The sequence below is a fragment of the Anomalospiza imberbis genome, chromosome 2 (assembly GCF_031753505.1).
Source record: "Anomalospiza imberbis isolate Cuckoo-Finch-1a 21T00152 chromosome 2, ASM3175350v1, whole genome shotgun sequence".
In the NCBI taxonomy this organism is placed as follows: Eukaryota; Metazoa; Chordata; class Aves; order Passeriformes; family Viduidae; genus Anomalospiza; species Anomalospiza imberbis.
The window spans coordinates 48555662-48571872 of record NC_089682.1 but is presented as its reverse complement, the minus strand read 5'-3'; the positions used below and the strand labels follow the sequence as shown (position 1 = coordinate 48571872).

At 40.6% G+C, this 16211-nt stretch overlaps 1 protein-coding gene across 14 annotated transcripts in view; it reads left to right on the top strand.

The window, feature by feature from the left end:
• BBX (BBX high mobility group box domain containing) overlaps positions 1-15158 on the top strand; it is a 138397-nt gene extending 123239 nt beyond the window's left edge. For 10 of the 14 annotated variants that reach the window (XM_068180842.1, XM_068180851.1, XM_068180843.1 and 7 more), the window contains 4 exons: positions 4037-4123; positions 11189-11386; positions 12072-12264; positions 14950-15158. In XM_068180842.1, coding sequence (XP_068036943.1) covers positions 4037-4123; positions 11189-11386; positions 12072-12264; positions 14950-15037 — 566 coding nt within the window. In that variant the 3' untranslated portion in view covers positions 15038-15158. Of the gene's footprint in view, positions 1-4036; positions 4124-5901; positions 5970-6036; positions 6225-11188; positions 11387-12071; positions 12265-14949 lie in introns of those variants that run through there. The other 4 variants (XM_068180849.1, XM_068180848.1, XM_068180853.1 and 1 more) reach the window with 3 other exon arrangements.
• The last annotated feature ends 1053 nt before the right edge of the window (positions 15159-16211 follow it).

Below are 16211 nucleotides of genomic sequence, written 5' to 3'. Positions count from 1 at the left end.
GATGTGAGCTGTGGATTTGAAATTATCTGACCTAAAGTGCATACAGGCAAGCTTACTAGATTAGTAAGGTTTGTTCCAGTTGAGTCAAACATTTATTAAGCTCAATCCTCAATTTAATTTGTGATGTACTGACAATCTGTTGAGCCTCATCGTGCTGTTGTCTCGTGAAGTGTGATGGATATAAAGACTCTTAGAGAACCCTGGCCTCCAAAAGTGCGGCACAAGCAGGTCTGTGTGCTAGGCTACTGCAGGAAATGAAACTGGCATTTTGCAAATATAATAGATATATATTATGCAAAATAATAGAGCTTGGTTTGATGTGGTTATGGGTCTTTTGAATTGTCCTGGTTTTTTACACTATTAGAATTAAACAAAAGTAGCATTTTTGTGCAATGAGCATGAGTCATGAAGGGTCAGTATAGTCTTATGGGTGTGACTGTGTGGGGATGTAGGAGACCTTAAGTTCCCACTGCTCTGACTTACTGTGTTGTGTGGAGTTGTTTCTGCTGTGTGGCTTTTCCTTGGGTGTGTCTCTGCCAGCTAATTAGAAGAGTTGTTCAGCACAAATACTGTCTACAAGTGTTAGCAGCCTGTGGACGTTTCCAAATAACAGATGAAAAATCAGTAGGGGTATGTTTAAGTAAACACTCCTTGAAGTGATGTGCTGCTTTTTTTTGGAAGAGTATGTGCAGGATCATAAACTATCTACTCATTTTCACTCATCACAGATAACTAGTTAATTTTTCAAGTCTACAGTGTCTACTAAACATGTAAAATTTAGAAAATATGTTGGAGGGCCGCACTCTAAACCTTCCCTAGGATGTTAGATGAATAAAAACGGAGAAATGTTTTTGTTTGTTGGGTTTGGAGTGTTTCTCTGCACCCCATCTCCAATTGTAACTATATGCTTTAATAAGTTTTATTTTGAGTAAATGGTGCTGGATTGATTCTCTATAAAAATGTCATTAGCCTATACCTACAGCAGGCTTGATCTGCTACCTAACCACACAGCCAGATTTGTCAGGATGTTTTCCTGTTCTAGAAAATCAGTAGGGCAGTGCCCACTGACTACTTCTGTTGTGCTTGTCATATCCAGTCCACACTTCAGCCAGTTCTTTCACATAAGAACACCTGAAGAACCCTGTAATGTGAAAGCTGTTTCACATTCACATATATGAAAGAAAATTTGAACCATTTCTTAAATGAGAAGCACTTTTCCCCCCCCACAGTTTCCAAATTGTCTAAATTCTGCTCCCACTGAAATGACTGGGGGTCTTCTTCAATGGGAGCAGGACTGAACCAGCCATAAAGCTTTGTCAAAATCCACATCAAACATTCTGAACTGGAAGTGTGCACATACAATAAAAATGTCCCAAAATGGCTGAAGAATACAGCTATACTGAATCTGTGCAGATGGCCTGCTCCGACATTTACTGGAGCTGTGATTGTTTCCTTTTATTTTTTTCTTCTTTCCAATGGCATATGTGCCAAAACATCCCACCACACAGAAGTCAGCTGTCTGCAGTGAGTCACTAATCTGCTTGTATGCAAAAGTAAGCAACAGGCAGAATCATTATTTCTGCTTTGTACTTTGAAGAAATGCTCACTTGTACACCAAGCACTGCACTAAAGCTTTCATTTTGGGAAGGCACAGGGGGGAATGCGCAGTGTGCTTTTATTTGGGGAAGAGATTGTCTACCTTTTTTTTTTGGCTTTTTTGTCTGTGGCCTCTAGCACAAGAAAAAAGGCATTAGCTTAAAATGGATGCTGCTTTGTGGCATTCCTCTTGGTCTTAGCTCTGGGGTTTTTTTGGCTCAAAGCATTCAGATGCTTGGAGATTTCATGCTGTAATGTTCCAAGGATCATGACCTAAAAATACAGTGCCTTCCTCTGAGAGATGCCGAAATGCACAAACTGTTTGTCCTGATTTTATTAGGATCTTATTGAAATGTCCTCGATTTGATCAGATCCTTGAAAACAAGGAACTTTTTGAGAGCAAAGGGGGCCTGTGCCCAGAAAGTGGTGGGAAGGCTTGTTTCTGTTGATGTGGATGAAGTATTTGAGCTTGGTATCAAGAAAAGCTTAGTTCTTTCACTTAGGCTTTTGCTCAAGCTCTCCGAGCTTTTTCATTCTTTGTTTTACATTTTTGTTGCACTGACACTGGACTAGTCCTCTGTGATACTCAGGAAGCTGTTGTAAAATTTGCAGAACAACACTTCAGTTAGTTTGAGTGAATATGGCCTCTTCTGTTGTACTTTCTGGTGTTTCCTATACAGGTTCTAGTAAAGCTGTTCAGATTCAAGCTGATGTTGCATAAGATCTCTTGCTTGGACTTTATTTGGTGTGTTGTTTGACTTCCAGATTTTTGGAAGTTTGTTAATCTTTCTCCAAAGTTTTGATTTCTTCCATATTAAAAAAGAAGTAGCAGTGAGCCACAAAGCCAACATGGACAAGATGTTAAAGTTTCTATGCCTGCCTCTGGCTGGATTTTAGCTTTCTCTCAGTAATTCTCCGTATTGATCAAACAGCCTAGTGTCTGTGAATGGCTTTCACTTCATAAGACTAAATACTTCTTCCATGTGCTACACACTTTACTGTTTCTTCCCTTGCATATGGAGTCTGAGATAGCAAATTGCAGATGTTTAAGTAGATTTACCCTGATTGCACATTCGTATATGGTTGCAGTTGTCTCAGTAGCTAATGTGTGTGTCTGGTTCCTTTTAAGGATAAGGAGGAGTGAAAAAGGCCAGTATTTGTGGTGGGTAGAATCCTCTTCCAGGTGAGCTAGAGATGGCAAGGACACCTGCTTGTTAGGCTATAAATCATCTTGTCAACGTGCACAGCATCTCATTTCTGTTTAGGCTGGTCTGTTCTGAACTAGCCTGAAGACTTACTTGTCCACTGTATCTTTGGAAATAAGATTTTGAAGTTGAGTTTCTGTAAACTCCCTAAAATTTGCTTTGCATTGTGGATATTATGCATCTCTTATGTGTTGCTATTATATCACTGACTGCTCCCCTAATGAGGCAAAGGCTAACTTCTTGATGACATCTGATAGTGACATATTTTGTGGTCCAGTGTCACACAAGATGTCTTCTGACTGCTCCCAGTAAAGACTCTACAGGCAAAGTAGGAATGATACCATGAGCTGGACATAACCTCACCTTCCTGTTCTGGGGGCCTTAACTTTTGCACTTAGTATATCTAATTTCTGGTCACTAGAAAGGCAGTTGTAGCTCTTGCATCCTGTGGTGGATTGGCCCTGGCTGGTAAGTATGTTCCCACGCTGTTGCTCACTCCTACAGTGGGATGTGGAAGAGAAATAGGAAGGGTGAAAACAAGGAAAAATACTTCCTGGGTGTAGTAGTTTTGCAAAATTATTACACTGGGTCAAGAAGAAGACAGCTTCATAAGTCAGAGGGAGGAAACAAGTAATGCAAAAGCCAGCACTCACCACTAACAAACTGATGCCCAGCCAGTACATGAGCAATGGACAACTTAAAAAACACTTTCTCAAACACAGTTTTGTGCTGAGTATGGTGTGAAATGCCTCTTGGCCAGTGTGGGTCAGCTGTCCCACCTATGTCCCCTCCCAGCCTCTTGAACACCCTCAGCCTACTTGCTGGAGTGCCAGAATGAGATGCTGTGTAAACACTGCTCAGCAGTAACTAAACCATGGTTGTGTTTCCGGCACAGCTAAGTTTACTCTCTCCCAGCCAAGCCCAGTATACATGCAAAAGAGACTATGTCTTTAAACAATCAAGAAAACCCCCTGTTTTATTGTATGGCTAGGCTTTCCTAAAGGTTTCATTCCCCAAAGTGCATTGTATGCATTTAAACACTGGGAGGTGGTAGATTGAACTACAGCTTGCTGAAAGCCTCCAGAGTCCCTTTAGGCAGAAGGTCAGGTTTTGTGCTTCCTCATCAAGTGGCAACTTGTATTATAGGAAGGGGAGGTTGTACAGTACATAGTGTGACTGTTGTACTCTTTTTCAAGCTTCTCATTAAAAGTGTGTATTATTAATGTTGTCTGTAGGTTCATTCCAGTCTCAGAAAAAGAACTTATTCCACAAAATTATCAGCAAATTTAAGCACAGAAAGAAGCTTAATGTTCCGGACACAGGTACTGGTGCATTGCTTAATTAAGGTTTTCGGCTGCCTTCTTTCTTAATTCATTTTGTGGAAATGCTTCTAGACAGAGACACCTCAGCTCTCTACTCTTTGATTGTTTTGGTTCCTTATTTTCCCTGTCTGCTATGATTCCATTGCCTTCTGGCTCCAGTTGATATTAATTTACTCCAGTATGATGCTGTTTAGTTTTTACTTGGCATCTCCCTTTAATTACAGTTTCCCTGCTCCAGATGCCATGCAGCAGAGCTGACAAAGCAAGGGCAATTCTGCAGTTGGCCCTGAAAACTTTTATCTTCTACAGCTCACAGCTCTGTAGTCCTTAGGTTGCTCTTATCTGCATCCTTCTGTATGAGTGACCATATTATTTTGCCAGAGCATTTTTGCATGTCCCTATCTCCTATTCCTGTGATTTCTTGCTGTCTGGAACTTTGCAGACCACAGCTGGTCGAGGTGTAAGAGCCTGGTCAGGATGTAAGTGCTTGTTTCTGCACCAGATCTCAGAAATACCCACATCCAACCCTGCTGCTGTAGAAATCTTAAATCAGCTTTCTGTTTGCTTCATACTGAAAATACCTTCTGCCGTTTTTTAAGTTATGTTCTGGACCTTGTATGCCCGCTATCCACTGTTAGCTGTCTAAAGTCTTTTTCTACTTACAGTATCATAATCCTGCACAGTAGGAACTCACAACTCTGAGGGGCATTTTCAAGTGTACAGTATGTACAGGATTATAGCTTAGCCTGCTTCCCTGGGCCCTTTTTCTTTTCTTATCATGTTGCCCACACTATTCAAGTTATGCCGAGGCTGTTCCTCTGTTCCACAGTGGTGTTCTCTCCTGCATTGTTCCTGTAATGTAGAAAAACCTATCTGGTTCTGCTTACTTAACTCCATTAATTTTGTCCGGTTTCTTCCCCACCCATGTTCATCTCTAAGATAATCAAAATTGCTTTTCCCATCTCCAGTTTCCCCAGCTACCTTTATGGTTAATATCTTTTCCTAAGACTTGGCCATGTAATTTCCTCTCCTTTCCTGGTGCTGTATTTTCTGTCATCTGTGTTGCCTATGCACTATTTTCCCACATGGGCTCTGCCTGCTTTTCCGCATTCCATAGTGCAAATAATTCAAAATTACTTGCTCTGTCTTCTTGTATTTGTACAACGAATATGTTGTGACAGTTTCTTATGAAAAGTAACTATCTTGCTTCCATGTTGGTGTAAAAAAGGCATCATACATTAGCATAGTTTTTATTTGACATCGTTCAGATTTTGTTTCTGAATTATTAATAGACCATGTAGACAAATTTTTAAGAAAAATGGATGTTTAAATTTTCCTGGGGGAAAATAAAGTATTTAATGGATGATTACATAAAGAGTAAAAAATACAAATACCTTAAAATCTGCAGATAAAAATGTGGGTAAACAAAATGTCAAACGCTGCATTTGTTTAAAAGAAGCCAGCCTGTTTTGATACAAAGTGAAGTGGGCACTATGATCAAAGATTCAACCCTGGCAAGTGTTGAATAACCTGGCCTCGTTCCAGCACAGCACAGAGGCATGTCCTTGGAAGTTAAGCATGTGAATAATGTCATAGTGTCTAAACATTAAAGATGTGTCTGTGCATTTGCTGAGGCAGAGCCAGCTTGCTAAGTTCCTCCCAAGACTAAAGCAAAGACACGAACTTAGGAGCCTTACACTGCCCACATGTGATCATCAGAGGAAAGGCAATGGATGTCTGTATATTGATGGGGAACTGCATTTTCCCCTGAATTACCAAGGGGAGAAAATTTGGAGTCTTGCCTACTATGAAGTATACCATTAGTGACTGAAACCAAAATGTTGATCAGCAAAGTGCAGTGTAGGCATGGCCTCAGCAGATGCTGGACAGCCTCTCTCATGTGCTTACTACAGATCTTCATCCTCCATCCAGGAGTTCCTAGGCAACCGGCCTTAAACCGTGTGGCTGAGCTGTCTCATATTCTGCAACATTCAAGATGGGAATCCCAGAATCTTCATTTCAATTCAGATAATATTTATTTGAGCATTTTGTGAATCAAACAATAAATGAAAATTTCTGCTCCCTTTTGTGGGTAGTCTATGCTTGTGATGAGTCACAAGTTTGCCTAATGTGCGGTTTTGGTTTTTATGAAGTTAATTTTGGAGAAAGAAGGAGCTCGAATGTTTGTATAGCTGCAGAGGAGACACTTGGAAGGATTGCTGTCAGCAGAGGTCATGCTGGCTTCATGTTTTTTCATCTTGAAAAATGTGTGTGCCTGTGTGCATCTGATAGGAGTGAAGGAAAATAAGTGCAGTAGAGGCAAATTTAATGTGATTGTGTTGTGTTGTCCATGTGTCTCTGGTATGAAAATCTGAGTAAATTTTGACCACATTTTACACGGCAGCACCAGTGCATGTCACCATGTTAAGAGTTTGCAGCTGCTCATAGAGCAGGGTACAACCCAGCTAAACACCAGTGAAATGCTACAGAGCACACACAGTAATGCAGTTGAATATGTCAAGAGATACATCTCCTCTTTAGGAAGGCTGAGAGAAGCACAGCTAGACCCATGCCTGTTTGGGAAAGGTAACACTCATCTGGGAGTTTTATTTTTCTGCCACACCAGAAAGGCTTTCCGATGGGAAGCAGTACTCAAAATAACAAGTCACAGTGATTGCATCTTTGCAGGTACACTTAGTGAGCTGTGCTGAGGCTCTTGCATGGTCTGGGTAGCAGCCAGCCTTGGCATGGGATGTCTGTGTAACATTGGCCTTGGCACAGGATGGGGAGAAGAGAGGATGAACACATACACTGGTCTCAGCACCAGCTCACATGTGAAGCAGCCTGGTCACTGTGCCTGCTCCTACAGCAGCTCTTCCACACACATCAGAGCCCTGTTTTGTGGGGCTTGCAGCCCAGAGGGAACCAGTAGCTCTGTGCGTTTGGCAGCCATTCTGGCTGGGGGAGGGCTGGATCAGGACAGGCTCCTGCAGCAGAGCTTCCCGCCCAGGTGGCTGTCTCCTACGCCTGGTTTGACCATCTGCTGCTTTGTATCTCTGCTTGTTAGTCCCCAGTCCTTGCTGCATCTCTGTGTGCTGCCTGGCCCCAAAGCAGTATTGTAGCAGTGTCCTATTGTCAGAAGAGCTGCAATTTCTGCCAGTTCTGTCTGTTTGGCATCACTTCCTTGGTGAAGTGGTTCCGTAGACACTGATGACTTGAAGCGATGCCCTGTCTGGCTAGATTTTCACTGTTTATCTTCATAAAGACAATTAAATCATTACAGCCCACCTTTCTTCCTTGATACCTGCATGCTTAGACCCACAGAGCATTTGCTCTCCACTAAGTGTGGTTAAACTTCTGCAGCTCACTCTCATAACAGGCATCACTAAAGAAATTCTTTAAAGTCTGTGGTTTTTTTTGGGTTTGAACTGAAAAGCTTTGGTGTGGTGAGTCAGTTCAATTGACTTTGTTTTTCTTCTTCACAAAGGTAGGGGGGACATAAGACTACATATACTCTGCATGTCTGCAGAATAGGATAAACTGTTTATGCAAACATTTAACAAACCTAGCTGAGAAAACCATCTGGCATAGACCTCTGGATATGTCCCTCTAAGAGTAATTTCTGCCACTGTGGCGTAGGCATGCCTGAAGGCCCACACCTTCATGGGATATTCTCAACTCTGCTTGCAAAGATAGCCCAGTAGTTCTGCCCATGCCACTGTCATGGAGAGCTGAGCATCCAACTACCTGTTAGCAGGACTGCACAGTAACTGCAGAGCCTCATTTCATGTCTAGACAATGTTCCCCTGAAAATTAGCTGAGTTCCTCTTGGGACAGCTCTTGAATGCAGGACAGTGTGGAAGCAGAATGGATATCAAATGGATTAAAGAAGACTACAGGGAATTAAATGTGGCTAGCCCTATCCTTCCTGCAGAACAAAACCAGGTCCTGATTTGGAACATCTGTTTGGATATACTTTTGTCACTTGAAGCAGTGGGATGCTGCTCCTCTTGAAGAAGGTGCAGGAGTACATAGTTTAGATGTAGAGTTTTTGAAACATGGGCTCCTTTCTCCTCTAGGGGTCAGCACAAAGGATCATGTGAGTGAATCACTTTGTGTGATTTCTAAGTTTTATGTCTGCTTGAATAATACTCTGTAAAGAAGTCAGTAGAAATTATTTCTAAACACAGTGTCCACTAAAACTGATAGAGAAAAAGATGCTCTTCCCTTCAACATTCACCCTGCACCCACACACACACAAAATACTCATTGTTCACCTTCAATCCTTCCTTCTTCAAGAATGTATGTCAGCAATGTTGTGTTGAAGTGATAAAGAGCTTCTTTTAAAGCTAGAGGAGAAAAGGAAAGTAGATGACTTATAAGTCTCATTTCAAGGATTACATTAAAAACGTGGGAGAGGGAATATAAAACAATATAAAAACATGGAGAGGGAATATGCTTACTGCATCTGAGCTTTTACAGCCACCTTCTGCTGTTTCTTAGTCAAACTTGCCAACATCATATACTCCTTATGGCTTTCACTATTGCCTATTTTACAATTCAAGGTTTTTTTCTCTTTATTTTTTGACACATACAGTATGAGAAAGAAAAATACAAAAGGGAACCCTCAGCTGTAGTGATCAATCAAGTTAATTTCTAGTGACCTGACATGCAACACATCTAATTAAACGCATACCAAATCAAGTCTCTTTTAATTGTATGTTGTTCATTGTTTGAAATCATGTCTTATATTTTTATTAAATGTAAAAAAAAAAGTGAGTTGTAGTACTGTGATTAAAAGCATTATAAACTCAATCAAGCTAGAAGTGTCAAAATGCTAATTAGAGCAAGTCAGAATTAACAGATAGTATTGGACTACAACCAGACCATTACATTAAAATATAATCAACATTTATGAATTCCCAAATAAGAAATCATACATTCCAATTAAGATCCTGGTCTCAATGCACAAAGCTTATCTGAACATCTCACTGTTGGCCCAGTTGAGTTACTTGAAAGTCACATTTGCAGTCATTGGTGCTTCTACTTAATTGGACTGTTACAGGGTGGATCTTTTCCTATGCTTTCTCTTGAGCGCTCTTTACAAAAAAATCACTTTTACAGCAAAGCTCTGGAAAGGTTGGCAGCTGGAAGCTAATGCTAATTCAAAATGCTAATTAAAGTGGTGTGCTTTTTTTCCAAATAAAGAACATGCACAGGTTCAAAAGTGTTATACAAGAGAACATAGGTGAATTAAAATCATAAACAAATTAAAGTTTGGAATGTTTCAAATGTTTGTGCCTGTATGTACTAGATCTGATTGTATTCTTGGACAATAAAACATTAAAAGGTCCTTCCCATTCAAACAGAAGAGCAAAGGACAACTGCTAACAAGATTAAATGTGTCACAGGTATTCTCTTCATCTAGTCCACATCCTCACACAATAAACAGTTTAAAAAGCCAGCAAAATACAAAGGTGTTATTAGCAACATCTTTGAATAGAACATTCATTAAATCTACAAACTAACAATAAACAGAAATACACACTAACATGAAAGGCAAAGGCCATGAAGACTGTTAAGCTGCTGTGCACAGCACAGTGAGGCTGGATGCTCCTGTGTGACACCACTAGTCTCAGTGCAGGAGACAGGAATTGTTAGTTCTTAGCCCTTCTTAAAGAGCAGTTGTTTGCACTCTGGCTTCAGTTCTGTGTGTGTAATTTCTGCTGGTCAAACCACCCAAAAAGTGACAATGTGTCTTAAAGTCTTTAAAACGGGGAGAAAGATTAAAAGAAACTGGAGGGAAGAGTAAGATAACTGTAGACATAGTAACAGCTGTGGAAATATATCAAGGACATATTTTCAACATATATATATCAATATATGTTGCAAGGAGATGGGATCTAACCTGACAGGGAGTAAGGAAAATAATACAATGAAAATGCAGCAGGGGAGATGAGGTGCAGGAGAAAATATTTGGGAAAAAATACATAGTCATTCAGGATGGCAATGTACTGGGAAAAAATACTTCAATAACTTGGTGCAGGTATCTATCATAAGTGTTCCCAATTTCAAAACAGGTTAGACAGGCACCTGTAAAAAATTACTTGAGCATTCCATTTGCTATCTGTAGCCTCTTTCTAACCCTAGATGACAGTGATCACAGATGGGGCAGGCTTCATAGCACTTTATCACAGGAGGGAAAAAGATGTCACAGATTGCCTTTATGTACTAGTGATACTCTGTGGGATCAGCGGAATGGCTTATTGAATCAATGCAAATTGCAAACAGTAGACTACTAAGCACTTAGCTCAGACTTTGGAAGCTTAAATATGTTTTGTGATTGCTGTCTGACCAATTTCTTTGTGAACAAGATTAAAATAAACTCTTCAATCGAGTGAAAATTTGGGATCATGTTCCAGTTCAGGGTAAAAGGCTGCTTCAGAACACCAACACTGGAGCTGCTGAGAAAGATTTAAACTGTTCCTTTCTCATTCTCTGAATTTTTATGGGCAGTATTTCTGTCATGGTATTCTATCCCATGCTTACTTCCTTTTTTTAGCATGCTTGTCTTCAGCTGTGGTCCAGTTATGCTTTTTTATTTGCAGCCTTTGGAGTGTTTTTTAAGGTTTGTTATTTTGTAAAAGGCAGTATTTCCCTTTCTTAGAGGAGTTGATGTAGAGTGACTAAAGAGGTAAGACTTGGTTTTAGTCCGGAATTGCTGTATTCTGCTTGTCAGTCCTTAAATACATTATGTCTCTTAGCCACTGGATGACATCTTCTGTTGCAGAATGTTTTATACAGAGTAATACCCTGCTCCTACTCATGTGCCACTGCCAATCTCACAGTTTTCTAGGCAAATATTAGAAACTTGAACCTTCAGTATATCTTTAAGGTGGATTCTGTTACTTCACTGCAAACATCTGTGGCATTCAGATCATATCTTGGCATGGGTTATGCTCTTGAGTACCTGTGAGGAAGAGTTTTATGCAGATAGATGCAAAATGAGCATAGCTAGTGGCTGAATTATTCTACATCTAAAGTTGTGTTTTTATCCTCTTCCAGCCATACTATTAGAAGACAGAAATTCCAGTGAGTCTGCCTGGAAGAATAAAAATTCTATATCTACCCTAAACACTCCAGAGCCAGCAATGATGCATGAGCCTTTAGTTGGCAGCCAGAAAAGGAAAGCAAGGAAAACTAAGATCACGCATCTTGTCCGAACAGCAGATGGGCGAGTGTCTCCAGCAGCAGGGACACTGGGTAAGGAAATTGGAGTTAAAATTTCACTAAAACTGAATGGTTGGAGAAGGTTTGAGGGTACAAGCAACCTATCAGGGCAGTGTTTTTTAATTAGCTTGTTTTCTTACCTGCTTAGAATGGTTATTATTTAAAATACAGGTATTCACCAGCTGGGAAATCACTGAGTCCATAATGGCTAACTTTTTTTTGAATGACCAAATTTGTCTCTTCTCCCTGGGTATTTCACTCTTAAGAACTGTGAACTCATGCAAAGAGAAATGGAAGATGGTTACCTTTCACAATTTGTTTCCAGTCCAGCAAAGAAATTGCACTGCACCTGGTTATAGGTTGTAAAACTGAATTTCATAGTATGACAGTTAATGCCAGAGTCCTTGTTGGATCTCTCCAGTAAGATAATCTTTCAGGACTACTATATCTAAAACATACACAAAAGCTCTCTTGCCTGACCAAAGAGATCAAATTCAGTTGAATGCAAAATCAGTAAACTGCTTCATAAACCTTAGAACTTGCTACTGCTTCTGACCCAGTAGCTTAAGTCAGAAGAGGTTACAGCATGAATCAGATGCCACTGGCAGAATCAAAGTCCTAAAGGTACAGGTTCTGTTACACCAGACTAGTCAGCATATCTATGGCCTGCAGTGAATTTATGGACTATGTCTGCATGCTTAACTTACTTTCTTTGCAGAGGAGAAGCCAAAAGAGCTGCCACAAAGTTCTCTTCAAAAATCATCAAGTGCAGAAACAGATTGCAACAGTGAATGCTCCAGAAACACAGAGACAGAAGAAAATCATAGTATTACGTCAGATATGCCAGCGGTGTCTGCATTTTTTAGCTTAGCTGCTCTGGCAGAAGTAGCAGCCATGGAAAATGTACACAGGTATGGTTTTATTTACTTCTTGTTGTCTTAAGTAAATAATATGTGGCTGACAGCTTGTTCAGAAAGCATGTGAATAGCAGTGTTTAATTTGGCCTGCGTTTCCTCTTCCACAGCTTTATGTCTGCTTTACTCCACTTGCTTAGTAGTGTTAAGTCTTGACCTAAATGATAGTGTAATCAGTTTAGCAGTTAGTAAAATGATCCTTCCCAGTAAGCTTATGTACCAGTTTTTTTATGTAAACAGGTTCATATGCTCCTTGAGATCCTAATGAGAGAGAATTATCAGATGCTATTTGTCAGATAATAGGAGATTTAAATAGCTACTGCACGCTGATTTGCATTTTCTAGTGGCCTAAAAACCTAAAATGATGGAGAGAATTTCATACATTTTGAGATTAATTTTTTTATGCTGAATATGGCTGAGGGAAGCTAACTATTTATTCTTACTCTTGTGCTTTGCTGAGTAGAAGGCAATGCATCTGCAGAATAGCATGGGGCAGAACAACTTCGGGTGATGGAAAGCCAGGGTAGTCTGGGTTGGTTATTGAGTAGGCCATCCATATAGGTAAGGTGGAGAATGTGCAGGTTACTTAGGGCTTATGAATCAGTTCAGCATGGTCAGACCTTTGATGAGAGTAAACCGATGACAGCAGGTCCTCCTTGGCTCTTGATTATCCAGTGTTGTTCTTTCATGGAACTTACTGCATATGAAACCCCATCCTCTCCTGCAGTGGAAACTCATTGAGGAAGCATTGGGCCAGTTTGAAACCATCTCAGCCTCTGCAGATGCCATTTGACAGATTACTGGCTGCCTAAGCAACTCCTCAGGGCAGCAGTTCATGAAACCATTCACAACCTCAATTAACTGTTCCTCTCATGGGCCCCATTGATGAACCCAGTCCTTGTGTTCAGGCTGCACATCAAGTGCTCAAAGACTTTAGAAGCTCAGGAACCCTAAAAGAAACAGATCTGCTGGTTCCTCTCTGCAGAAGCTGTTGTCTTGCTTAAGCAGTGTTGTTTTGGGTGAGAAATGATTTCACACTGCAGTTGGGCTGTCCGTCTCATAAGCCACAAAATGGGACTTTGTGGAAGTGCTGTGCTAAGCTCTGCTCTCACTCACACCATTATGGTTTCACTGACTGCCATTTACACTGACCAGAAATGTACAAAAACAACAGGATTTGCTCTGCTGTGGTTTTTCTTCTTTGTGCCTCTTAAGAGTTCTTGTCCTCCTCTTGTCCTTGTTGAAGCCACCTAATGTTTTGCAGAGCTTTGTGCTTAGGTCTTTCTCTTTGAATCCTATCTTATGTCATTATGCAGCTCGGGCAATGCAGCACCTTTCATAAGGCCTGAAAACACCAAATGGGCAAATATCCCACAACTTTTGGAAATGCCACTTTGTAACTGGGACGTGAAATGGGACGTGAAATGACAACAGGGGAGGAGTCCTCCAGTAGAAAGTTAGGCACATCTCTCACTGACTTGGCAAATGGAAGTCAAACCAGAAACCTCAATCTATTACAAGCTAGATGCTTCTCTGTTTTCTACTCTGTCAACTGTTGTTACCTTTTGTAACTAACTTTTGCAAATAGCCAGAAATGTGAAGAAAAGACTTGGAGGTTTCCTTGATGTGTTTCTTCAGTATCTGAATGTAATTTATTAAATAGCTTCATAGAGCCTTGGGACACAGAATCCTTCTGGCAGCGTGGTTTTCATTTAAAGACTTCTGCTTATCTTTTTTTACCTTATGCATGCCCTCATTAAGCACTGTGAGTCTGAGGTACATTTTGTGCCAAGGCCACTTCATTGCACTCCCTCTGTGTGAAGCGCATGGGTACCTCTGCTGGGGGTTTCTGTGGGGGGGTCTTAGCTGGGCCAGAGTGAGGTAAAGTGTCCCTGGTATGAATAAGAAGCAGGCCTCATATTTTCATTGCTACCAATGGCAAATACTGTAACAAAAATAGAACCTCACCTGTGAGAGTAAGTAACAGGCAGTGATGTGCTCGGTGTATGTATTTTAAAAGGCAAGCTGCAAAGGAGTTCTCCCAAGTCCATTTGGTACCATGACTGATGTTGATTTCCAGCATATAACTTTGGCACCATCTATTTTTATGATACCCTCTGCCAAGGGATCATTTGTAAATTAACACTGCTGTAGTAATGAAAGAGATGTGCTAAGTCTGATGTAGTCTGGTAACGTGGAGGAATGCCAGTGCAACTCTGCTGATGAGTATATTTCCATATTGCTTAAAAGCTGTCTGTTGACTCACACTAACATGATCTGTGTCTCTGTGCAGTTACCTTTTGCCACACATGCTAGATGCTCTGCTTCTGAGGGCTGCAGCAGCTCCCTTGCAAAATGAGTCATAGCGCTTGTGCACTCTTAACTTGCTCTTATGCTGTGGATTTTGCTTTGTGTAGTCAAATACCATCACGTCTGGTTTTTCCTGCCTTTGCATTGTGATGTAGCTTGTCCTCAGGATATTGTTACTGTTGCAGGAACGCCTCTGAAAGCAGGTGTAACCAGAGTATGTGAGCACCTGCAGCAGTGAGGAGTTAACCGTGCTGCCATGTCCATGTTGGGTGCTAAACCCTACCGCTGCTGCTTCCTCTGCTTTCTGGTCTGATTACAGCACCTCCTGTGCTCCAAGTATTGATGGGTGGCTTTTCTTTTCTTCTTTTGCAGAAGTCAGAGGGCCACACCTCTCCCACATGATGGACAGCCAAATGAAATGTCTCAGGCTCCAGTGCTCATTTCCTGCGCTGACCAGTGAAGCTCTACTTTATTGTAAAACATTGTGCTTTACCTAATATCCTAGCCTTGTCTTTACCAAGGGAAGCAAGTCAGTCCATATGATGGAACTAGAGACTGCAATAAAGTGCTTATTGCTCTGAGTGGCCCAGAAATCACTGGAAGCCAGATGTTAGCAAGTTGGGCCAGGTCCTCAAATTGGAACCCAGTATGTAGGAGGGTGATATTGTCTATTAATGAACTGAAATGGAGTGGAATGATCCCAGAGCTTGCTTTCTATTGAAGGCTTTTAAACAGTAAACAGGTGGTTGGTGTGAAAAAGGCTGCCTTTACTGTTAGCTCACACAGCATCTCTTTTACCAACCAGAGAGTACAACTAGTTTCATATAATATGTAGTTATTCTAAATGAAAAAGAAAAAAAAAAAAAAAAAACAAAAACACTGACGCACTGCACTAGTTACTATTAGATATTCTTAGTCATTTTTGTACATGAAGATTTAAGTTCTAAGATGGTTTATATTAATAGGTTATGCCTACATTTATATTGTAGAATGACTTTAAAACCTGTTCCAGAGAACTCAAGGCAGCCTGGACAGATGTACCATTGTTAGCGGTGTTTGGGCAGCCACATGGTCCAGATGTTCTGCACTTTTATATTTGCCACCAGAGTGGTAGAGTTTACTGGGAAAAGTTCTGACAGGCTACGTTTGGGTTTGTTTCTTCTTAGTTTAGCTTTGAATAACCAGGATGATGTTCATTAGAAAAAGGTGTGGTGTATGGAAAATACTGCAGATAATTGACTTGTCTTTCATGCCTTGGAGGGTTCCTTTATTTTTGCATAGATATTTGAGTGACTTGGTGAAACTTTCCAGTAAACAAAAAGTACTGCAAATGTGTTTTTCAAAAGTGACCTTAATATTATTTCACAGTTCTGAATAACTTAAAACCATGACTTTTCGATATAGTGTACACCAGTACACATACCTTTTACATTTTACAGGCACTGGCATTGTTGTAGTTACTATGCACAGTCCAAATCAGCTTCAGAGTTTGCATAAAGGGCCAATTACAGTTTGTGTTGGTAAAGTGGAAAGCTGTATACAGTTAAACTACAACTGAAGAGTAGTGTTTGACTGAATTCAGACTACCAAACAGATCCATCTGCCAGTTTCTGTCTCTGCTTGTGTTGAATTTT